The sequence below is a fragment of the Sciurus vulgaris genome (assembly GCF_902686455.1).
Source record: "Sciurus vulgaris genome assembly, chromosome: 3".
Classification (NCBI taxonomy): Eukaryota; Metazoa; Chordata; class Mammalia; order Rodentia; family Sciuridae; genus Sciurus; species Sciurus vulgaris.
In genome coordinates this window covers 7,822,503-7,847,808 of record NC_136463.1, presented here as the reverse complement: position 1 = coordinate 7,847,808, position 25,306 = coordinate 7,822,503, and the positions used below count along the sequence as shown (strand labels likewise).

The 25,306-nt window shown below is 50.2% G+C and overlaps 1 protein-coding gene across 5 annotated transcripts in view; it reads right to left on the bottom strand.

Moving 5' to 3' along the window:
* The window catches only part of SLC39A11 (solute carrier family 39 member 11), a 398,609-nt gene that overhangs the window by 279,135 nt on the left and 94,168 nt on the right, over nt 1-25,306 (bottom strand). For all 5 annotated transcript variants that reach the window (XM_079132336.1, XM_079132335.1, XM_079132337.1 and 2 more), the window contains exon 4: nt 15,305-15,463. In XM_079132336.1, coding sequence (XP_078988462.1) covers nt 15,305-15,463 — 159 coding nt within the window. The remainder of the gene's footprint in view (nt 1-15,304; nt 15,464-25,306) is intronic.

The window sequence follows — 25,306 nt, the reverse complement described above, 5'->3', positions numbered from 1 at the left end:
ACAGGCCACACGGTGTCCGCCACGTTAGCGTGTCCTGACTTGGAGACCAGCAGCCCGAGACTCAGTCCCTTCCCCGTTCCCTACAGAACGGGCCAGCCAGCGTGAACGCCGGGCATCCCGGACAGCCTCGTCCACAGGGAGAGCCTGCCGATCCCCGTGGAAGCCCCTTCAGCCTAGAGCCTGCTGACCAGGTGACCTTGACCAGGACTGTTGGGAGAAACCAAGGCTTCAGGTCTGGTGTGGCTGGGAACACTCAGTCCCCCCGCCCCCGCACAGTTCACCCATCAGACCTGTCCTGATGCCAAGCAGCTGTGTAGCTGCCAATCACAGAGCACTCTGCAGCCACGTGAGTGACAGGCACGGCAGCCTGGGCCTGCACTCCGTCATCAATGCTCCCAGCTCCGCTGACCTCTGGTGGCACTTCTCTTGCCTCTGGTCTTGGCACAGGCCCCAGGTCAGCCCAGCCCAGTTTCCAGTCGCACGTGTCAAATCTCCCCTTCCATGGAGGGCTCTCACCAGGTACCATGTGGCTCTCGCAGCCTCCACCCCACCCTGAGCCCCCGATTCACATCCCCAGCTTCCTGTAATCCTCCCATCCCAGATACCTTGCCATCAACGCAGGCTCAATATCGCATGGTCTGTCAGTCAAGCCGTGCTTCTCAAATTAACCGTCTCCCCCTCCCAGTCATTCTTTCCCACCTTAACATTGAATCTTCAACGTGTTCTGGAAGAGCTCAACGCCAGGTTTGAAACTTGGGATTGCCCTTCAGTGCTTGCCTGGTATACCCAGCCTTCTGGTCTCTTCCATGCCTCCACTTTCAGCATGTCTCTGCAGCGGGCCTTCCTCTCTACTCCCATAAGCTCGGGCAGGTCCGTGCTGCCTTTGGGTACAATGCTGCATGCATCTAAATAGTCCCCGGGCCCTTGGTCTCTCACCCTTCTGAGTCATCCTATCATGAGTGCCAGAGTAACCTACAAAAACACCACTGGGCAGTGTCACAGCCTGAGCAAAAATCCCCAACTTCTCTCTGACCCCAAATTCAAGGAACAGCGCTTTGTGTTGGCGCGTGTAGCTTGGAGTGTTTTGGTCTACCCTATGTTCTTGGCATCCTCCGCTCTCCCAAAATTTATCCTTAACAAAGTGCTACATGAATTAGCACGTCTACGTCTGGAGGGAGGTTTACAGAGAAATAAACAGGATGAGGAGAGATGGGGCTTTCCCATCGTCTATCAAACATCACAAGTGAGAAGGCCCCAAGTGAGGACCCTGGGCTTCCAGGAGGACCCGGCTTGGCCTAGTTCACCATCAAGATGCTTTCAGCCCCAGGAAGGCCTTCAGTTCTCCAGGTGACAGCTTTCCCACGTGCATGATGAGTTAATAGTGACTACTCTGCCTGAATGCTTTCTGGAAGCAAAAGGAAAATAACAAGCATGGAAATACATTCAGCTGTTAGCACCTAAACTTGTAGAAATCCATCGGTGTTTCTCAAAGGGAGGTCCATGGATCACCTTCACCAGAATCTTCCAGGACACTCCACACAAACAAAGATCCTTGGCTCCACTCCAGTTTCCCCGAAGAGACTTTCAAGGCACTGGAGCTTCAGAAAGCTGCATTTTCAAAACCACATCATTCGAATGTGCACAAAAGCTTCAGAACACAAAAGCTCTCGAGGAGCCTTTCACCGCATCCTTGCAAAGGGGCAATTCTCTCCACGTCAGCGGTACCACCTTGAAGTTAGAAGAGTCAAGGTAGCTGGGGCAATGCTTCAGACCCTGGAGCCAAAGCTCCGCCTGGTCCCCTTCCCAGGAGTGCCAGCCTTCAGCTGCTTCTGAATCAGTCAGTGTCCCAGCTATCACCCAATCATACCGATTCCTGCCATCGGCAGCAACTCTCCATTAAACACCAGGACCCAGAGACTCCCGCTCCCTACTTGAGTGCCTGCTAATTAAAGCCTTCAAAGGAAGAGTGTGGACAGAGCGCGGCAAGATTCCAGAGGCAGACAGCACATCAACGAGGCGAAAAGAAAAACAGACACTTGGCTCAGAAACACACAGAGCTCCTTCTTAAAACGACCTTATGCGCTAAACCGCCCTCCTTTCAAAGACAAAGGGGGACTGGAGGGAAGAGAGAAAGAACCAGAGAAGGTGAGGCCAAGATCACCTGCAAAGAATCTGGAGCAAGAGTTTCATATTGATACCAATTGTGATTTCTGGTTTAAATCTTGACGGGGTAGCAAGTAAAACTATAACGCTGGGCAAGTTATCTGAAACAACTATTTTAGAGATTGGAAAATAGACGGGGCAGGGCTTGCAAGAAAGGAAACACACAAGGGGTGTAAGCTCCCCTGCACAGGCTGCATGGGAGTGCTTTCCAAATTGGCATCAACGAGTGGAACAGTAAACAGAAAAAGACTGGAATTCAAGACCCTGAAACGTTTGCCGGGTACCACAGAGGATGAAGCTGCACAAGGAAGGGAGTCTGCGAATGGGTCCATTATGGTCTAGATCTGGAATGTCCACCCAGAGCTCATGCATTGAAATCATGGCCCCCAATGCAACAAGGTTCGGAGGTGGGGACTTTAGGCAATGAATTGTCACGTGGGCTCTGACGGCGCCAGAGGAGTAACCCATCAACGGGATCATTCGATGATGGCTGAACTGACTACCGGAAGTGGGGCCCACTTGGAGGAAGTAGGTCACTAGGGAGGGGCCCTGGAAGGGTTTATCTTCTCCCAGCCCCTTCTTCGCCGCCCCCCCGCCCCCCCCCCCGCCTGTCTGCTTCCTGGCTGCCACAGACAGAGCCCCTTTCCTCCGCCACACCCTTCCATCATCATGTTCTGCCTCACTTCCGTCCCAGAGCAATGGAGCCGGCCGACCATGCACTGAATCCTCTGAAACCATGGGCCAAAATAAGTCTTTCCTCCTCTACCTTGTTCTTGTCAGGCATTTTGGTCACGGCGATGAACAGATGACTAACACAGGGTGTCCCTGAGTTCCTGGCTCCATCGTAAGCTATGCATGTGCAAAGTGAAATGATCTAGGAGGCCATGAGCTGAATGGAGACTCCAGAGGTCACGTGGTGTTAGAAGCTATTGAAATTCCAACTATTCGTGGTGGAGAGATCTTGTTGATCGCTTAATGACACCAGGCATTCGGTTAAGATTCTAAAGGTCATCCTGAAGGGTACAGCTATATTCTACCCCTAGAGTAAATGTTACTGTATACCTACCCTAGCAAAGCCTAAAACTAAATCTTTGCAGGATCATGTTGAGCCACCAATAAATTAACTGCCTATCAGGGTAAAATCCAAAACTCTTAAAAAAAAATGACAAAAACACAGTCTCTTAATAATATAGCACTGACAATGTCCAGCATACAATAAAAATTGTTAGACATGCAAAGACAAAAAAACATGATCCATAACCAGTGTTATGGTTTTAATGTGAAGTGTCCCCCAAAAGCTACTGTGCTTCTACAAGATTATTCAGAGGTAAAATGATCAGACCATGAAAACTGTAATCTAATCAGTCCATCCTAGTTTGAATGGACTGGGGTGGTAGCTGTAAGCAGGAAGGGTAGGACTAGAGAAGTTAGATCACTGGGGACCTGCCCTGGAAGGGTACACCTTCCTGAAGGTCCCTTCCCCCTTTTCTTGCTCTCTGCTTCCTAATCCTACCAAGAGCTGAACATTCTTCCTCCACTGGGCCCTTCCCCCATGATGTGCTGCCTCACCTTGGGCCCAGAGCAATGGAGTCAGCTATCTAAGGACTGAGGTCTCTGAAACCATACACCTCAAATGAACTTACCTGTCTCTAAGCTGTTCCTCTCTGGTACTTTGGTCACAGCAATGAAAAACCTGACTAAAACAGCCTAGAGGTTTTTTTTTTTTTCTCCAAGACAAAGAAATGGACCCAGAGTTGACAGAGATGATATAATTAGCAGACCAGGAGTTTGTTTAACAACAAATATGTTTAAAGATTTAAAGTAAAACATGAGCACAATAAGTGAGCGGGCAGTAATAGTTCTGCAGAAAAATGGAAACTATTTTTTTTTAAAAAATGAACAAAAGGGCTGGTTACAGTGGTGCAGGCTTGTAACACCAGTGACTCAGGAGACGGAGGCAAGTTTGAGGCCAGCCTGGACAACTTAGTGAGACCCTATCACAAAATAAAAAATTAAGAGGATTGGGAGACTCCCTGGATTCAATCCCAGTATAGCCCAAAAGTGAGGGTGGGGAGAACTAAAGAAAAATTCTATAATTGAAAAATGTATTCTCTCAAATAAGAAATCCTTAAATGAACTTCTCAACAGAACAGTCGCTGCAAACAAACAGATCAGTGCACCTAACGATCAATCGATATCTAGTCAAAAAAAAAAAAAGCAGAGAAACTTGAAAAATGAAAGCAGAGTTCCAGTGACTTAAAGGACATTATTAATCAATCTAAATACATGTATAATTGGAATTCCAAAAAGAGAAGAAAGGGAGAATAAGGCAGAAAAATATCTTTTCCAAATTTTGGGTTAACTTTTTTAAAATTTGGTTAAAAATACTAGCCTACAAATCCAAGGGGCAAAATCATCACAAGGGTAGAGCTACTATAACCCTAAGGTAGAAGTTTATGTCCCGACAGAGCCCAAGACCAAGTCTCGACAAAATCAAGCTACACCACCAGCAATATTAACTCTCTGCCACACTCGAACTCTGAGGAAAGTCACAAAATTCAGATTCTTACCAACAAAAAAGAAACGAGACCCAGCATATGATAGGAAATTACTAGACATGAAAAGAAATAGGAAATGTGACTGGGAGGGAAAAAAAAGTAGTCCAGGAAGAAAAACAAAGAAAACCACACAAAAGCGCATCATAGTCAAAATGGTAAAAAATTGAAACTTACAAGCGGCAAGAGAAAAAGCTAAATTGCATACCGGAGAGCAATACTAACCTCTCATCAGAAATAACATCAGCCAGAAGTCCTTGAAATGTCATCTTGAAAGTTCTAAAGGCAGAACTGCTAATCTAGAATTCTATACCTGGTGAAAACATTCTTCAAATAATGAAGGCAAAGTCAAGATATACTCAGAAAAATAAAAGCTAAGAGAATTTGTCACCAACATGCCTTAACTATAATAAATGTTGGAAAAAAAAAAAAGGAACAGTTCTCCATGTGGGAGAAAAATTATAGCAAATGAAAATTTGGGTCTCCCAAGGACTGCTATTGAAAAGGATGGAAAATGAGAAAATACATTGGTAAATATGAAGACTGACTTGTTTTAAAACATCTCTTAAAGACAACTGACCATTTAAAGCCAAAGTAATGCAATGTGCTGAAGATTTCAAATGTGAAGAAATAAATGATATGACAAAAATAATACAATGGATCTACAAAGGGTAGTGGACACATGCTGTTTTATAGTCCTTGTCTTGCACAGGAAGTGGGACAAGGTAAATGCAAGGTAGACTGATAATTAAAGATGTTGTGGTCTTTATAGCAACCACTCAAAACAAAACACAAAGATATAAAATTACATCTTATAAATCCAGCAGAGAAAATAAAATGGAATACTAAAATACTGATTTATCCAAAAGAATCCCAGAAAGGAGGTACAGAAGAACAACAAACTAACCCAGATGGGATATAGAGAAAAGCGTAAGATGATAGGTGGAGCCTAAACCTATCAAAAATTGCAATAAACGTAAATTGACAAAACATTCCAACTTAGAGACTGAGATCATCAAACTAGATTTTAAAAAATCAAAGCCCAGTTATGTGTTGTTTATTAAATGATTAAAAGTATAAGAATGGAAAAAGAGATACCACATGAACACTAACAAAAGGAAGCTGAAATGGCCACATTAATACCAGAACAAAGTGGACTTTAAGACAGAGAGTGCTATCAATTTAAGTTCATTGAGAACAAAAGCAAAGAACTATAGTAATTTTCCTGTCATCTGAGAGATGTTCATTCAGAGTTCAGGTTGGGAATTTTTCACCATATCCAGAGCCCTTTATGTCCTGAAGATGGTGGAAGGGAATCCCTCAAATTCTGTATAGCAGATGCTAAAAACTGAGTATTTGTGTCACCTCCACCCTGCCCCCCAAAAAACCGTATGTTGAAGCACTAACCCCAATGTGATGGGGTAATAAAAGTTTCAGAGGTAATGAAAGTTAGGTGATGTCATGAGTGTGGGAGACTCAGGATAGGATCAGTGTTCTTACAAGAAAAGACACCAGAGAGCTCCCCTCCCTCATCTGAGAATGCAATGAGGAGGAGGCAGCCATCTGCCAGCCAGGAAGAGGGTCCTCACGCAGCCCTTTCTGTTGTTTAAGCAGCCCTGACTATGGTAGTTTGTCACAGCAGTCCAGGATGACTAAGACAGCAGAACGCACTTGGGTAGTATCTGCCCTGTCTTTTACCTATAGTATTTCTAAAGGTGGATAAGGGAAATCTGAAAAGAACCTACTTTAACTCATCGATACCATTCAGCTATTTTATACACTAAAAATCTAAACTGTTCTCCAGGAACGCTGGCCATCCAGCTGCCCTGAAATCTGTTGCAATCCCTGGAGGGCACAGTACTTCTGAGGCATCACGCCTGGGATGGCTCACTGGACAAATCCAGGCTGCCCCTTGGGATTTATGGACCCCGGGGATGAATGCCAGCTTCTGACAGAGGCTGCTGCCATCAACCTGCCCACAGGACCCTCTTCATTGTATGAATATGCCATCCCATGCCACAAGGAGCTTAGTCCATGGGGTCTGAAGTGATGGACACCAGCCTAAAATGCTGTGTGTACATGTGCATTTATGTTAGTGTGTATGAGAGTGTGTGTACATGTGTGGACTGCATGTATACAAGTGTCTGTGCATGTGTGTGCATGTGCAGACCCACATGCATGAGCCATTGTTATGGTTTGGGTCTGGAATGTCCCCAAAGGCTCAGGTACTGAAAGCTTGGTTCTCAGTGCAGCCTGGCTCAGAGAAGGGCCTCTTGAGAAAACAATGAGATCATGAGGGCTCTGACCTCATCAATGGCTGATCACTGGGGGATTCAGAGCTGAATGGACTATGGGGAGAGGATGAAGGTGGAACCTAGTTAGAGGCAGTGGGTCCTTGGGAGCATGCCCTTGGAGACTATATCTTATCCTGGCCTCTTCCTCACCCTCTCCTTTCTCTCTCTCTCTCCTCGCTACCCTCCCACCCCCACCGCTGTTTCCTGGCTGCCATGAGGTAAGCAGCTTCCCCCCCACACACACCCTTCCACCACGATGATCTGCCTATCCTCAAGCACAAAGCAATGGCGTCAGCTGACCATGAACTGAAACTTCTTTTTCTCAGGTACTTTGTCACAGTGATGAAAAGCTGACTAACATAGTCATCTTCCATGACCATTCATGAGAGTATGCACCTTATATCTGCTTTTCTGTAGATCCAGAAGAGACAGAAACAGAAGGGTGAGCCATGTTGAAAAGGTTAGGACCAAAGAATCTAGGGTGGATGATTATCCTGGCTCCCGAATCCACTGTTGTGCAACCTCAGGTCACAGACTGCTCTGAGGCAGTACAAGTGAACCCTGGCCCTGTTCAGCAGCCCTCCAATAATGACAGGGCTGTTCAGCCTGCCAGTCAAGAGCAGTCAGCAGACTGACAGAGTCAGAACAACCACAGAACAATCTGGAACCATCTTCCTACAGGCTCATAATCAGAGTATAAACAAGGTTGAACAAAAAAAAAAAAAAATCCCTGTTATGTAAAAAATAAATTTCAAGCAGCTCACTCCAGCCACCACCATGAGCAGGTACACAGCTCACAGCAAACACAGCATGCGCCCGGCCGTGACCAATCTGCAGCTGTTGTGTCTGAGGAGGGACGCCAGCCCCAATAGTAAGACACAGCGTCCGCCTATTCTAAACCTCCCCAAGAAGCATCCTGTTCACTCCTTCTCTTTCAGGTTTATACTCAGAGAAATCTTCAGCCTCCTCAACCCACCGCAGCCTGGGGGACACCTGGGTTTCTGCTCCTGCTCTCGGGGCAGATTTGGGTCTGCAGGATGGTCCCTCCTGCCCTTCAGAGTAAGCAGTGTTTCCGTGGAGGCTGGTCTGAGCCAGGGGGTGCGATGGGCACCGTCCCTTCAGAAACAAAGTGTGTGAGGATGACTACGAGCTGTCACGGTGGATGGGTAGCTGGGCCATGGGCAACTGGCCCTGCTGTCCCAGCCATGTCAGTCCAAGGCAGATGGCATCTCAGGACACTCACTGCCCCGGTGGGGGGTGGGGGGGTCCTGTTCCTGACAAGAGAGACACACACTCAGCCCCCAACCCTTTGACAGGAAGAACCCAGTGGCCATCACACCTGTTGATAACCATTGCCTCCTGTTTAGTGATGTCACTGATTTGTACCTTCAGTTCAGAACCCCTCAGTCTCCCACAGGTCAAGGCATCCTCCTATTTCTCTCCCATATAATTCAATAAAGGAGGTTTTCAGGGAGACACGGGGTAAGAATTCCGACCCTGTCACCCAGCCCTGAGGTTTCCACCAGCAAAAGGGACCTCAGACATGCAGCTCCACTGAGCATGTGCAGAGTGAGGCCCGAGGGCCACTCTCGGTGACATGGTGTAGGAAAGAATGATGCTTTTGTTCTCCCAGTGGCTTGACCAGACCCCTTTGCTCCACACAGGGGTTTAGCCTTATCTCTGTCTCCAAAATTCACTTCCCCTTTCTTCCTGACACCAGAACTTCTTATCAGCTCCCCTAAGACTCTGGCTCCCGGCCCTGGGAGCCGCGGCAACACTCCCCGAGCTAGAATCGATGAGAGAGGAGACGGGCTACTCAGGCCCAGCCAGGAACTGCTCCACCGGGCACTCCTGCACCTGCGACCAGCAAGGATCTGGCTGCGAGGAGACAGACACGGTCCTGGTCACCTGGGGGGCGGGGAGCTCAGCTCAGACGTGCACCCTATGACTTCGCCCTTCCGCCTCAGCGAGCATCGTGGCCACTGCTCAGGACAATTCCACAGTAGCTTCTGGGCATTTTTTATAAGCATGTTGCCTGGTTCAAGTGATGGCGAGAGGGGACAGGTATCCAGTTACACTGACCCGAAGGAGGAGGAACCCAAGTTCTAGAAAGTTCCAACCATGCCTCTTCCCATTCGAGAATCCTCCCCCCACACATAGCAACCATTCAGTGCTCGAGTAGCCCCTCTGCAGCCAGCCTCTATGGAGCCATGGAGCCGCAGCTTCGGCGTGTGCAAGCTCACGCACGTCTGTGCGCTCTTGACAGGCCCAGTGAGAATCCTGAGGAATAAACACCACGGGCAGAGGTAGGTTTCTGAGCCCTGGTCTGAAGCCAGAGGGCAGGTACTCTCCAGTCCACTGATGGCCAAGCTGCAGGTATTAATCCTGCAGCCTCATCAGGCCTGGGCTGTGAGCGCGGCTAACACAAAGGTGCAGAACGGTGCTCGCCGCCCGCCTTGGAGAACAGAGCACGTGCAGAGCAAGAGCAAGAGTTCACAGCGCCCGTTCCTGCTGCCTCCACATGCACTCCTGACACTCCCTGATCTTCTCTAAGGATCCTCCAGTCCTCTGCCTTCGGAAATTGTCTCAAGCCCCCTTCCAACCCCACTGCATGCCATCAGGACCCAAACCACCCCTGAGCGCCTTCCTGAAAGCCACAGGAGGCTGCAGAAGGTCTCCAAAGAAACCACCTCAACCACGGCTTCCTGTTGCACCTGGAAAAGATACCTGGTACCCAGGAAGGCATGCGTACCAGTTCCCACCAGGCATCACCCGTGAAGGGCCCCTGGTGCAATGGAACAGGCTGTCCATTTCAGAGGACTCAAAATTCTCCTGGTGGCTGAAGCCCCTGAGTAAGATGCCTTCCCCGACGTCCCCAGTCCCCAGCCTCCACTGCTGCGAGCTCGGGGCCCTCACACTCACACTGAAGGCTTAGGGTTGGGTGTTCATCGGCGGGCCTCGCCCCCCAGGCCAAACCCAGGTCCCAGGGGAGTTGCTGAGACAGCTGACTTTTTGTCAAAACACCCCAGCCTGAACTGCCAGCCTCCAGTGACATTGCCACAGTGAGGTCCCTCCCCCCGAGTCACCTCTGAGTTGCAGTACCGTAGTGTCGAAAGAAGTTGCAAAGCCCTTGTCCTAGGATGAGCTGTGTCCCCAAAAATTCATGTCAGGGTCTGGCCACAGTCCCTCGGCCTATCGCTGTCTTTGGAAACCAGGCCTGTGAAGAGGTGATTACGGCAAAAAAAGAAGGACCCTGGTCCTCAGCCTGGGGTCCTCATAATAAGAATAACTCTGGACACAGAGACAGAGGAAGGCCATGTGAGGACACGGAGAGGAGGTGTCCATCGGGCTGGGGCGATAGCTCAGTTGGTAGCGTGCCTACCTCACAAGCACAAGGCCCTGGGTTCAATCCCCAGCACCACAAAATTTTAAAAAAAAGAGTTACAAAATTACAAAGAAGATGTCCATCTGCCAACAACACGGAGAAAGTCCTCAGAGGCAACCCGCCCCGCCAGCGCAGGCTCGTGGACTTCCCACCTCCAGAAGTGCGAGGAAACAAACGTCGGCTGCTGAAGACACACCACGGGCTTCAGCCTGAGCAGACGAGCACGGATGTACAGATGGCTAGGCAAGAGGACCCAGGGCAAAACCACAGCTTCCTTTGCCCTGCAACGGCCCAGTCCGCCCCCGCACACCAGCCTCTTCTGTGATGGCACAGCCATGTCGCCAGCTGGAAGAACCTGCTATTGCTGCTGAGCTACCAGCCCAGGCAGAACGTCAATGACAGATCAAGCCCAGGGTGCGGCTGACAGCGTGGAGCAGCAGTGCAGGTCACAAACCTCAGCGCAATGCACCAGAGAGGGGACACTGAAACCGACGCAGAAGGTCAAACGTCACTCACACTGACGCCAGGCTCGTGCATGGCCCCTCGCCACCTCCTCCTCCTCTCTCTCTCCCTTTCCCCCTCCCTCCCTCTCACACACGGTCTTTCATTAAAGATCAAGGAAATCTATGAAGAAGAGAAATACATGCTAACACCCGCCTAGGGGAGAGAAATCGCCTCTTGCAACATCGGCCTCCTCCAGGCGGTTGTAGGTGGCTCCTCAGAGGAGCTCCAGCTGGTCACAAGCTGACACTGTGCGAGCTGGGTGCCTGTCAGAAGTCTGTGCACAGGCTGTAACTTCAAGTTTGCACTGGAGGCATCTTCCTGGCCCTCACGTGAGCAGTAACGCACATGGAACATGCTGGGCAATGCAGGAGGGAGGTGAGAAGGCAGTAGCGGGCTCTCCGGCCTCGCCCTGGGAGCCCATCCAGGCAGGGCCAAGGGCCAGGACCTCTCGGTCAGTCACAGCCCCGCCACTGCCTACCACCCCTCCGCAGGCTCTCGGGCAGCCTCCTGGAGACGTCAGAAGGGAGGGAGTGGGGAGCACAGGCTTCCCAGGGAAGAGATGGCCAAGATGGGAATTCCGCGAGCCAAAGCGAGCACGTAGCACCAACGCAGACAGCCTGTTGCCATCTGTTTTTCAGAAAACACAAAACAAAATTCCACGTTCGGATGCACTATGTATGTATGTGAGAGCGCAGGGCAAACTGACCACGAGAAGACAGGGAGACGTGGACCCAGTTACAGCAGGAGGACAGCAGGCTGCGCAGGCACTGAAATGATGCTCACAGAAGTGGCTTAACATTGGAGAGTAGCACAGAAGAGACACCAGAGGACCCAGCTGGGTGTGACTGTGTGCACGCAGAGCCGTTCCATACAGAGGAGGGGCGTCGGAAGGGCCAGGTTCCTGCGGTTGGAAGGTTGATTTACAGCCTGTCTGAACAACACAGCAAACGGGGTGCCTTTGCCTTTCCATATTGAAAAGACACAGCATCAACTGGTTTTCTCTAAGAAACAGAGAAGACTGGAAAGATAGCCACTAAACTGATGGCCGTGGTCGGCTGGTTGGCCTGGGAGGATGATGGAAAATGGGGAGGGGTTTTCACATAAAATATTTTCAAACATTGTTATAATGAGAGGTCTGTGTTGTCTCGAGTGATACCTGCAAAGCTAAAAAGAAAGACCCGAGGCCTTGGGGACGCGCCTTTCCTCCCACCAAAAGAAAATCACTGCTGTAAGCTAAAGGTGTGACCTCCCCTATTGCTGCTGCCCTTGAACTTCACACAGAAGCAAAACTGCAACAATCATAAAAATGTCCCCATCCCCAGATGGCAACTGGGCGTCCATGATCTCTCCCTGAGGCCATCCTAAGGGGAACACGGCTCTGGCTGGCCCCAGCTACACGTGCCATCCAGGCCTGCCAGGGGCCTACTCCTGCCTCTTCCCTCTTCCACGAGATCGCCATTTGGCAGCCCCTCTGTAACTCTGTCTGCTGGTGCCCCGTAACCGTGACTGCCTCAGAGCATTCTCCTCTTTCTTCCCAGATACATAATGGAAATAAAAACTCAGTTTGGAGAGCAGCTGGACGCAGCTGAAGTTAACAAACCACAGCGGCTACACCTGACAGGCTGCGGCAAGTAAAGCCCTTTCCGTGAGCTGTGTTTTGCTTGGGCTCCAACAGGGAAGGCTGCAGGAACAGAGCCACAGGTAGGGACTGTGGCTGCACAATTCACCATTTCCTGCCACCAGCCCAGTTTTGCTGCCCTTCAACCTGGGATCCATAAGCAGGACTGGCAGCTCTGGTGTGCCAGGCCGTGTGCTTGAGCAGCTCCAGGCAGGGCCCTGCCTCAGAATCGCTCCAGCCACCTGTCTGCATTTGCTTATTTGTCCAGGTGAAATAACGCACTCACTTCCTTCCACCTGTCAAACTCTAAAGCACTGACCCAGGGAACAGAAAGGCCATCCTCTCTGTTGGTGGGATTTCTGACCCTGGGATTATCGGCAAACTGGTCTCCATTTTTCCTTGGGCCTCTTCCAAAGGTCAGGAGCCCCCCAGTTGGAGCTGCAGCCAAAGACTCTGTCACTACCTCCTCCTCTGCTGCACCTCTGCCACAGGGGGAGTGGACTGGGAAAAGATCCTGAACTGGATTCACCCACAGAACGTCCCACTACCTCCAAAGCCTCCAAAGCCGCCGGTTCATCAATTCCAAGACCCGCAAACACCTGACAACACATTCCAGCCCCCAACATCCCCCATGGCTCTCGGTTGAGGCTAGATAACCGAGGACTCCAGATCACAGCCGTCAACTCCGACTCTGCAAAGCACCTTCTGCAGATCCAAGCTGCCGCCCTTTTCAAACTCAGTAAGCACATTAATAGTGACGCCAAGGGAAATCTTCAGCCAGCCTCGGAGTGAAGGTCAACAGGCTGTTCCAAGCACGACTCGTTCGACATTTGTATTCAGTGACTGTCTCAATTAGAAATAATGCTTTATCTATTTACGAGACCTTCTAAGAAAAGTCTCCTCCTCGCATTAACAACGAGAATTAATTTCTTTTCAAACACCCTAGAACAGATGTTTACCGTGGAGCTGATCTTTCTGCCAGTTAATGAGGTTCTTGCCCCTAATGGCTATTATGCCCCTTTCTGAGTCCTTCCGACATTCCCCAGCCATTCGTAATTGTCTATATAATCTATCCAGGACTCGCCCCTGGGGTCGAATATATTCAAAGAATATATTTGAACAAACATGAATTAAAAGGTTAAAAAAAAAAAAAGTACTCTGCAGTATAAATTAGCGAATGACTATTTACACTGCCCAGAGAAAGCCCCTCCGTTCACACAGCTGATCAAATATGCGTAACACCAACCTGCCACCTCGGCCCTCCACGCCAGCCACAGTAGTAATGACCCATCAGGACGGCAAAGGCCCTTTAACAAAACCCCCTCAGGAGCCCAGTGCCCAGCTGAGAGACACCTAGCAGGGGCCGAGCAGAGCCACTGGGCCAGATTTCTGTCCACTGTTCAGGAGTCCAGGCCACTGGCTATAGGATCACAGGGCAAGCGGAATACCTCCCATCAGCAAATTCACACGTAACGAGGGTGGACGAACGTCGCAGCTCACAGTGAGAACCCCTGGAAGCCAGCATCACCCTGGCATGTCAACAGCAAGGAAGCCAAATGTTCAGGGGGCAGAAACACACTGCCACTCAAGCTTTTGATGAAAAAAAGGAACAAGTGACAGATGGCGTTTCCTTAGGACACACCCCAGCTGTCCCTCCAATCAGCGCCTCCAGCCGTCGGGTCCAGAGGACAGCCTTGTGAGTAATCGGCTTCTCATCAGTCCCAGGCCCGGAAGTCAACTTCCCAGGAATTCTTCTTCCTCTTTCTCTGGTTGGGAATTTAAGGCAAGAAAGAAAGCAGTTGCCAGGAAACACAACCCCAGCCTACCTCCTGGGGACCCATCCACTCCCGCCTCCATGGTCCAACAGAAGAAATGGGCTTCGACCTCACTGTCCCCCACAGGGTTCCTCCCTTTCTGGGTGAGAAGAGCATACAGGCCCCAGCTCAGGGGTCTTCTGCCCACTTCTAGGACTTCTGGGGTGCAGAATCCAGAAGGCTGCACGTGCCTACCCCACATAGCTACTGAATCCACTTCCAGGTGGACGGTGCCTATGCTGCTGTGGGGTTCTAGCCAATGCCTGCCACTGCCACCTCAGGGCCAGGCCTTGGCGTCCCCTGCTGAGCAATCGCGGGCTCTTCTACCAGCCAGTACAAGCTCATTTCCAAGCCTGGCTCACCCAATCCTATTCCAGCAAATTAAAAAAAAAAAAAAAAAAAAAAAATCTGTGTTTTTTAAAATTTTTTGGTAAATGTTTGATGTCACAGTCCCTCGACAGAGTTGCCCTCAAATTATAGGGAACAATGGAGCAGTCGATGGCACAGGTGAGTTCAGCCCCAGAGCCCCGGCTGCCGGGCTGCCCACTCACCTCCCAGCTGCCCACGTCCATGTGACGCATCACCACAGGTCTTATGCTATAGCTGGGGTCCTGCCATCACCCTGGTGACATCACAAGCTCACCAGGGGCCAGGACCACAAGGACGCAATTCCCTCCTCCCAGTTTCAGGTCTGCTGGCGAATGCAGGTAACACGCAGGTGCACAGCACAGCCGCAGCCACGGTTTGTAACCAACTCTGACGTTCCAAATCCGAACCTACCACGGTGTAAATGGGGTGGGGGGATTACCAAGAGAGGATTTTCTCTAAGACAGAAATCGCTTTCGATTCCTCCAAAGCCTGGCGACTGGGCAGAGGCAGCGCCGGGTGTACAGAGGCTGGACGGGAATACTTATGCTGTGGCGCAGAGCTGGATGCCCCCCGCCCCGATCGCCTGAAGGCAGTGTACTCACCAGGCGCGGCATCAGGAGGTCGGCCAGGAAGACGAAGGCAGCTCCGAGCGTGAAGCCGACGGCCACCGGGAAGAAGGCGAAGGCCCCAAAGCCCCCAGAGGACGTGGCCATCTCCACCGCTGGGGCCAGGAGAGACCAGTAGGAAGCCGCTAACATGACCTGCAGAACCACAACGAGCGATAAGCCGTTAAACCAACCCCGGACCTCACCTGCTCATCTGGCCCCAGCTGAACCCTATAATCTCACGTGTGCCAGGCCTTTCATCCCAGGGAGTGGGTGCTATCCTAACCAAACAGGAGGCCCCAGAACTGATGTGCCTCCTGGGCCTGACATGGCCAGAGAGGGGCTACCCGGGGAGGCTGCAGCCTCTTCAGTGGTTCTCCACCAGGGGTGGTGATGGACTCCAGGGGACCTCTGCAATGTCTAGAGGCATTTCCATTTGCCACACTGGGGGCAGAGGACAGGAGGTCGCTACTGGTGACTAGGGAGCAGAAGCCACAGGTGCTGGTAAACATGCTACGGCGCACAGCACAGCCCCTGACAACAAAGAATTATTTGGCCACAAATGTCAGTAATACTGTTGAGAAATCCTGTTCTAATTGAACGCTTCAAAGACGAATTGCTCATTACTTCGTGAGCTTCACTGCATTATGATCCAGCTGCGATTATTCCAGAGTTCTTCCTTGTGCTGCACTGACATCTGTTTCCCTTTCATTGCCACCTATCAGTTCTTTGCTCTGCTCTCCGGAGTGCCAAAAAAGGGGCTGTTCCTCTGTGATGTGTGACAGCTTTGAAATATTTGAAGACCAGCACTAAACCGATGTCATATTGACCTCATCAATTTTCTTATCTCTAAGAAACAAGAAAGGAAGTGATATTTATTGATCACCTACTATTGCCAGGAACCAAGGTTCACGCTTGATATCTCATCATGGCAACAACCCCAGGAGGCAAATGTTGCTCCCTCTTGCTATTTGTAGATAAGGAAATTGAATCTCAAATAATTTAAGGCAGTTTTCTCCTTTCACACATGGGCCATGAGGGACAGATCTGGGGAACTGACCACGCAGGACCACAATCAACTCCATGATGGAAGAAATGAAGATGAGAAAAAATGAGGCTGGTCTGAAATCCCAGCACGGTCAGTTCCATCACAGGGTCTCCGGCACTGATCAAGCGAAGCCACCACCGTGGCGGTTGACTCCATAGATGCGGTGACGCATTCATGGCTGGAGTACACCTGCTTCCCATAGAAACTATATAACGGGCACCACCAACCTGTGAAACGCTGAATGGGTTTCTAAAAATGGCTTAATTACACCTTGCCTTTAAAAATCACCTGCATCACCCATCTCCAAAATAACACTCAAGAGTGACAGGACCAGAGATTACAGCAGCCGCCGCAGCAAAGAACAAATCCACGCAGAGATCTGTGAATTTCCCCCTGCCAGCGTCGCTCAGGCAAAGTCGCTTGCTCTGGGCCAAGTTCTCCCAGCAAAAGTCTTGGTGCCACTCTTTGCAAATTGCATCTGCCTCCAAGACACCCAGAAAGAATGCAAATGACCCAGGGCACCCCCTCCCTGTGGCAGCCTAAGCCAGCCCTCTTCCAGAATTTGTCTCGCTGGCTGGATGTGAGGTGTCCCCCAAAAACTCACATGTGAGACAATTCAGGGAGGTTCAGAGGAGAAATGATTGGGGTGTAAGAGTCTCAACCCAATCAGTGAAGTAGTAGGGTGTGGCTGGAGGAGGTGGGAATTGGGGCGTGGCCTTCGGGTACACATTTTGTAGCTGGAGAGTGGAGCCTCTGTCTCTGCTTCCCTCTGCCACTCTCTCCTGCCATGACGTCTAGCCTCACCTCAAGCCCCGAGGAAGGGAGCGGGTCTTCTGTGGACTACGACCTCTGAAATCACGAGCCCTCAAATAAACCTTTCCCCCTCTATAACTGTGCTGGCCAGGTCATTTAGTCACAGCAGGGAAACAGCTGACTGAAACACTGGCTTTAGAACCCAGCATTCCTTGGGCGTTCCCCATCCAAGAGGACCTGCACAGGGCACAAGGAGAGAGGGGTCCTCGGTTCTCTCTTAAGCTGGGCCGGCCCAGAGAACCCTCTCCTGGCGTGTCTGAGGGCCTCCCATAGAGTCCTTCCAACAACAATGAAGCCATGGAATCCAGGTGAAGTCCCTCCTCCCCAGCTCCCTCCCCACTCCATCCCATGATGAGCATCCTTGCGTCACTTAGGTCCCCGCAGCCTCTGTGCTCACCCTTTGTCAACACCAAGTCCAACCCCTTCCATTCCCCCACGTCAAGGGATACCAACGGGTCCTTCTGCCCCTACACGTGAGAAACAAAGTTCTCAGGTGGTTCCAGGTGGAGCCGAGGGATCTGCCTCTGAGGGCAGGGGTCGGCATGTTGGAGTCGGGGTTGCTTCTGATCCCCGATGATGCAGGTGGCCCCCGTCCCTGGCAATCATGATTCTCTATCTTTCTGGCCAAACCCAGGACCCAGTTGGATTTCCTTCGTGTGTTTTCCCTGCCAGGCTCCTGCCTCCACTATGATCAAAGAACAGTCTAGAAAGGCTATTGGGCTGTCAGTCAAAAATGACAGTAGAACCTCCAGAGAAAGGTATTTAAAAGGGCACGTGTGATAGACAAGGTGACCATTCTTATGTCCAAAGCCCGTGAATACTCCATCTTGCATACCTAGAGGGACTCTGCTAGCGTGCTTACATCAAGAACCTTGAGGTGGTGAGCTTGTCCTGGGTTATCTGCGTGGGGCCAACATCATCCCAGGGGTCCTTAGGAGGAAATGAGGGGTTTTGGAGTCAGAGGGCAGATGTGCTGACAAACCCCAGGTTCGATTCCATTTATGTAAAGTCCATATCCAGGTCGGTGACTCCACAGAGACAGAGAGCACACTGTGACTTAGGACGGTGGGGGTGGGAAGGGCCACGGCTGCCTAACGGAAACATCTGGAAGCAGACAGCAGTGATGCTTGTGCAACGTGGTAAATGCCACCGAATCGTGAACCTTAAAATGGTTAACTTTAGTTATGTGAATTTTACCTCAATTAAAAAAACAAAAACGCAAGCAAAGTGAGCCGGCTTAACCCCTGAGAGGACCCTCTACTGCCCTAGTGTGTGCTGAGCCCCCAGCCCTGCTGTCCCTGCCAGCTGCCTCTGTGGCAATGCCAAAATGCCAAGACCCTTCTCAGGCAACCTGTCTTCCAGCATCTTCTGCCTTCGCCCCCGTCCACGTTTATGAACGGGAAATGCAGGTGCAGGATTCAGAATCAGGTCCGCATTGGAATGTCAGCCCTGCCACTGACTAAGCTAGGCAGCCCTAGAAAGTGAGAAAATAACCTGATCTCTCCACAGTGGAGGTTGGTCACCTGGAGATGACACTGGTGACAAGGTCACAGGACCATAGGAGCCGACGTGGTGGCCACACCAGCCCAGCAGCTGGCTGGAACAGGGTGGTGACTTGCTGCCAGCTTGGACCCCTTCCCTGAGCCCGACCTCAGGAACACGCCCCTCCTGTCCCACCGCAGACTGCCCTCTTCCGGGACCCTGCCCCTCTTGGTGTCCAGACCTTGCACCCACCCAGGACGGGTTCCCTCTGTGCCGGTACCACCTGCAGAGCCATCTAGGACAGAGCGAGCTCCCTGTCACCCTTGCTCATGAAGGAGGTGACGGGGGTGGAGACATCAGAACGTGTGAGCAGGAAGTGATTCAACATTCATTTCTAAGCCTGCTGCCTAGATTTTACAGTGGTTTTTACTTTCCAAATTAAGTGCAATACAGACTCACGCTCAAATGCCTTCACCCCTATGACGAACCCTGGCTGAGTAATTGTTTAAAATGATGCAGTTTTTTGCAGGTGTGGAAAGAAGTTGAGGTAGAATTTCTACAGCTTCAGGACAACCCACTCAACGGTCTACTGATAGAATCATGGATTCTCTTAGTGTTGAAAGGGACTTTCGGAGCTGACTTGCATCCAAGCACTTCACTTAACAGATGGAAAAAACCGAGACCTTCAAGCTACAGGGATTTTCCCAGAGTCCCAGGGCAAGCCAATGCTGTCCCAGGCCGACAGTATTGTCCCCAGATCAAATTACCCCTACCCCCACCCAGAGCCTTCTAAGAATCTCGAAAATTCTTAAAATTCAGAAGTTAAGACCAGGTTTCGTTACTGCCTCCCCGGGATAGCGAGGCATCTCGGTCCCAGCTTCTAGTGTGAAGTTAGAACAGGTACTATCAAAAAGCCGAAAGATAATGAGTGTTGGCAAGGATGTCGTGAAAGGGGACTCCCGTGTGTTGTTGCTAGGATGCGAATTAGTAAAGCCACCATGGAAAACATGGAGGTTCCTTGAGAAAATTAAAAACACCACACGACCCAGGAAGCCCACCTGCTGGGTACGATTCCAAAGGAGATGAAACCAGGTTGTCAAAGAGACATCTGCACCCTCTGTTTATGGCAGCACTACTCACAAGAGGCAAGACATGCAGTCAACCCAAGTATCCACCAGCGGATGGAAGGATACAGAAAATGTACTGTGTACACAGTGGAATACTATTCAGCCAGTTAAAAGAATGAAATCATTTCATTTGCAACAACATGGGTGGAAATAGAGGACATCATGTTTAAATGAAATAAACCAGGCACAGAAAGACATGTGACATGGTCTTGCGTGCAGACTAAAACAGCTGTTGTAGAGGTAGAAAATGGATCTGTGGCTACCAGACACTAGGGAGGGAGAGGGGAGACTGGGATGGAGGAGATCAGTCCATGGATACAAACTTAAAATGAGCTAGGAAGACTAAGCTCTGAGTTAACAAGAATAAATGTGTGTTTCAAAACAGGGGGGATTTCCAAGGTCTCAAAGGAGAGGAACGCATTAAGGCGATAGATATGTTAATTACTCTGATTTGATCATGGCATAGTGTTTGTGTTTATATTAGTGCCACAATTATTATGTCTGAATTTTAAAAGTAAAAGTGAACCAGGCATGCTGATGCACGCCTGTAAACACAGCTACCAGGGAGGCTGAGGCAGGAGGCGCAAGAGTTCAAGCCCAGCCTCAGCAATTTAGAGAGACCCTGTCTCAAAATAAAAATGAAATGAAAAATAAAGTTAAAAAATAAAGTCTGAGACGAATCAATCTCAGCAATAACCAAACATAATTGGTCCCAAGGGTCATTCCCCCCGTATTGTCCTACGAGAACCAGAACTAGAAAATTTTGGCAAGTAATAAATACACTGTGGTAATGAGCCTCTTAAACACTTGCCTCTGGAAGCTACATCAGACCTCACAAATTTCAATCTATTAATAGCTCCTGACTCCTCACAAGTAGAGAGGGAAACAAGCAATTAAGTAACTCACAGCATAATCCTCTCCCAGCAGCACGGCTAAAACTGGATATTTCAAAACGAAACACGCATTCATTATACTTTAAGTCTAGGGCTCTGAATTAAAGGGACACCTCCCCCCAACGCAAACGCCACTTTAACTTAGGAGAGTCAAAAGGCTGCATGTGCCCAGGTGGGATCCTGGCAGCACGGGGACGTGAGCGGTGACATCCAAATGAAGCATGGAATTTAGGTTACGGTGATATTCCAATTTAATGCCTTCGCTTTGATGAACACCGTGATTATTTATGACAGGTGTTCACTTAGGGGAACAACGGGTACGCCGAGACACCCTTAAGTATTTTGAAACTTTTCTGAAAATCTAAAATACCTCCAAAATAGATTATTAAAAATGAATCACGATGACAGGTGGAGAAAAGATTGAAGGAGATCACGGGCGCTGGGGGAACAAACCAGACAAAGGCCCAAAGCCAGCAGCACCCACCAGAGGCACTGGGGGTCAGCACACTGACAGGCCTGTGGCTTCACGGTGTGGTGGTCAGGGGACGGAGCACTTTACCTCCTTGAAGCCCACAGCCTCCTCTCTGGGGTCCAGAACCTCTCCCAAGGACGCCCAGCTGGAAGTGACCAAACTGGGATTTGAAACCCAGGCCTGATGGCAAAACCATGCTCCTAACCCAAAGCCATACGCCACCCCCTGGATGTCCGAAATTCTTTTGGCTTTTCTCTCTTGAGCAGATAAATTGTATTAATGAGTATCGTGGCATTTCAAATCACTGTGGCGGGGAGATCATTCAGTAAGTAATATTAGCACACCTGGCTCGCCAGTTGAGTGAAAAATCAAAACTAGATCTTCATTGATTTTTCTAAAACAAAACCGGCAGAGGGACTGGAGGGTTGTTTTGTTTCCTTCTTTGAAATTCTGTAGGAATCACATTCATAGTGTCCCCCACTCGGCACATCTCGTCAGAGAACACTGGTTCTCCGCTGGTTTTCGAGCACCTACTGTGCTTACGCGAGGTTCCTGGTCCACTTGGGAACCTCGTGAGGTGGAAGTTGGACTTCTGGCTAAGCATGGCCGCTGGGATGCAAGCTGCTCACCCCCAAATTCCTGCGGTAGTGGAATCATTCTAGGGAGAGTGGGGGCGCAGGATAAGAAGCCTCCACGGGCACAGAGAAGAAGAGAAAGGAAAGGACGTGGGGCACAATGGGGAGCTGGGAGAGAGGGGCAGGCGGTCGCTGAGAGAGCCCGAGATGAGATGGCAGACACCCAGGCCTGGGAGGGAGACTCGGAAGCAGAGTGGCTCCCCCAGGGAGCCTGTTGGGGTTTGGATATTAGGTGCCCCCCAAAAGTTCATGTGTGAGATAGTGCAAGGGCGTTTAGAGCTGAAATGACTGGGATATCAGTGCCTTACTCCCCTGACAGGGATTAACTGGGGGTAACTGAGAGCAGGCAGGGTGTAGCTGGAGGAGGGGGCCACTGGGGACCTGCCTTTGGGGTACGTATTTTGTCCTTGTTGAGTGGAGCTCTCTCCCCACTTCCCAGTACCATACCCCCAGCTGCTCTCCTCCACCACTCTTCCGCCATGATGTTCTGCCTCATCGCAGGCCCAGAACAATGGAGTTGGCTGTCTATGGACTGAGACCTATGGAACCCTGAGCCCCCAAATAAGCTTTTCTTCTTCTAATTGTTCTTGTCAGGTCTCTTGGTCAGGCAGAAAAAGAGCTGACTGAAACGGAGCCCCTTGGCAGCTCCGAGCCTTGAGGTCGGACTGCAGACTCAGGGGAGCCTAGGGAAGAAGATTCCAGATTCCCAAACCCCATGCAGCCAAGCAACCCTCCCGCCAGACAGGCAGGAACCCCCATCCCAGCTGAGAGAGAGGGTATCATGATGAAAATGGTTGGGGATAAGAGGGGGAGCATCTATGTGCCCAGCATTTTCCCACATCCCTGTCCCAATTTCAGAATGGAAATCCAGTGGGGTAAAGAATCTTATGTACTAAAACTCAGTTTTCAGAAATGTCTCTGCATGAACACCTTCTGCCCACCCCGATTTTGGGTTTCTGTCGAGAGGGCTCCTAAATCACAGCCATAACGCAAGAAGGCTGAAAGCGACCGGAGCAAACTTTACCATCAGCAGATATTTGCAAGCTCTTTATCACGTTGCCTGAGAGTAAAATCCCCCATCTCCCTTCAGCATGTCTCAGGAACTAGCTAAGTTCACAGCGTGATCCTTCTTCTCAAAATATCATGCCACAGGGATCCACACTTTACGATGCTATTAATTTTCCTCTGGTGTCAGTGGTACCAGCACAGAAGAATAAAAAGTAACCAGCTGAACAGCTAGCTCACAGTGGGCCTTTCTGTTTAAGTGCTCATCCTGGAACAATTTCAGTTCTGGAAATAGAAATGGATTCAGGAAGAGTTCCTCCAGGAAGACATCAGAATACTCCAGCACAGTGGGCACAGGGAAGCATTCCCTTTGTTATCGTAATGACAGTTTAAGACTGAAAGGAAGTCCCAGCCACAGAACAAAATTTCTCCCATTAATAAAAAAGGGAGAGGAAATTAATACACATAGTTCATTATGCCGTGCTGGTCATCAGTGTCGGCTACCCACGCCTCTAGGAAAAACGTCTGGAGTCTGCAGCAGACGGAACACAGAGCTCAAAGTAACCTCACCCTGCTCAGGGCCTGCTCTAGAGTGAGCCCTCCATAAATGAGGTTGAATGGAATGGACATGAACTCCGCCTCAGGGCCTCTGTGTCATTAAGGTGTAGGCGCAGACGTGCGATCCCTGCGTGGAGGCGATCGTCACTCGCAAAGCACAGAAGCCGAGCAACATCTCTAAGTTCTGTCTCCAAACCAGGTAGGAAACTAATTTCTAAAAGCCATCAACAGAAGATGTAACAAGCAATCCCACCATTATGCACAACTATAACAAACCTATTAAAAAAAAAAAAAAACCTGGAAAAAGAATATTGAAGGGAAGAAAAAGTCAATCAACAAGCATGTAGCCGGTGACTGCCATGTGGTCGACTTTAGGCTAGACCCTGGGGGCTGAAGGGGAGGAAGAAGACCCCACGGGACCTGGGTCCTGCCTTCCAGGGGCCAGCTGCGTACCGTGATGACACCCTGCAGAAGCCATCTGAGATGACCAGTGAGAGAGCCCGCACTCATTCCAAGAACGGAGAGGTCGATGTTTTGAAAACAGTAACAACAGAGCAAGGGGGAAGGCACAGGAAGGGCTCAGAGGTTGGCCATGGTTTGGAAAGGAGCACGAGGAGGGGGTCCTTCCCACTAGGCAGGGCAGGGCGGGCAGTCTGGGAGGCGAGCACCCCGCAGCCTCTGAGGTGGGACAGCAGGGACATGCACCTGGCTGAAGAAGCGGGGAGCGTGCCGAGACCCGAGGCAGAGGGCACGATTCAGGAGCAGGCTCAAGGGCTCCGGCTGACAACGGAGGTAGTTCCCCACCCTGGCTGCACACCGGATGACCTGGCATCCTCAAAACTCAGCCTTGGTGCCTCTTCACAGCCTAGGAGGCAGTCTGCCGGGGGGCGGGGCACAGTGCTGCAGGAGCTCAGCCAGAACTGTGCAGGTCAGCGTTACGGGGTCGAGTAGGGTCAAGGGGGCCTTTTGGAAAAGCAAGCTGGTATCAGCAAACGGGATGGATCTAAGGGGAGAGTGTGGAAACCAACCAAACAGCTGCTGGGTCACGGACATGATCCAGATGTGTGGTGGTGAAGAGCAGAGGCAGAAGAACTGGGCAGGGAGGGATTTGCATATGAACCTCCAGAAGGAGTTCACCCACACCCACCCAGTATTGAGTCACTTGATGGGAGACCCGTGCTGGGTGGCCGCATGAATTCTGCATGGAGTCAGCCTTCTGATTTGGCATGTCAGTTACTAGTCACGACTCAAGCGTGAATCAAGCTCGTGTGGGGCTGTCTCGGCACAAAATCTGATTCTAACCACAGGCCCTGGTAATGCATCAGGAATTAATCCTAACAGCAAAAGGTTATGGTCAATTACATCCAGCTTCAGTTATGCTTATGAATTGTCACAGACTTGCTTGAATGATCAGACTTCCCTTAGGGAATGCTACCCCATGGTCAATCATGGGCGGGAGCGTGGGTTACACTCTCCAAACCAGAGAAGGACTCTTTGCTTTAAAAAACAAACAAACAAACAAAAAACTCCCCCTCCAAAAACTCTACCAACTGATCCAGAAATTCCTCTCCTAGATATTTGCCCCAAAAGAAAGAAAAGATATCTACACAAAGATATACACACAAGAACACTCCCTACAGCTTTATCCTCAGCAGCACCAAACTGGAAACAGCCCAAATGTCCATCAACACAGGAATGGCTAAACACAGTGTGGTATATTTATAAAATTAAATACTCCTTACCAATAAAAGGGAGCAAACAACTGCTATCATAGCAACATTGGATGATTCCCAAAATCATTTCGCTAAGTAAAGGAAGACAATGTAGAAAAAAAATTCCACTTAGGCCCAAAAATACACAACACTGAGCTATAGTGACCGACATCGGAGGTTGCCTGGAGGAGAGGCAGGGAGCAGGCGCTCTCCCTGGATGACACAAACGTTCGCTATCTCACGCTGGGTGGTAG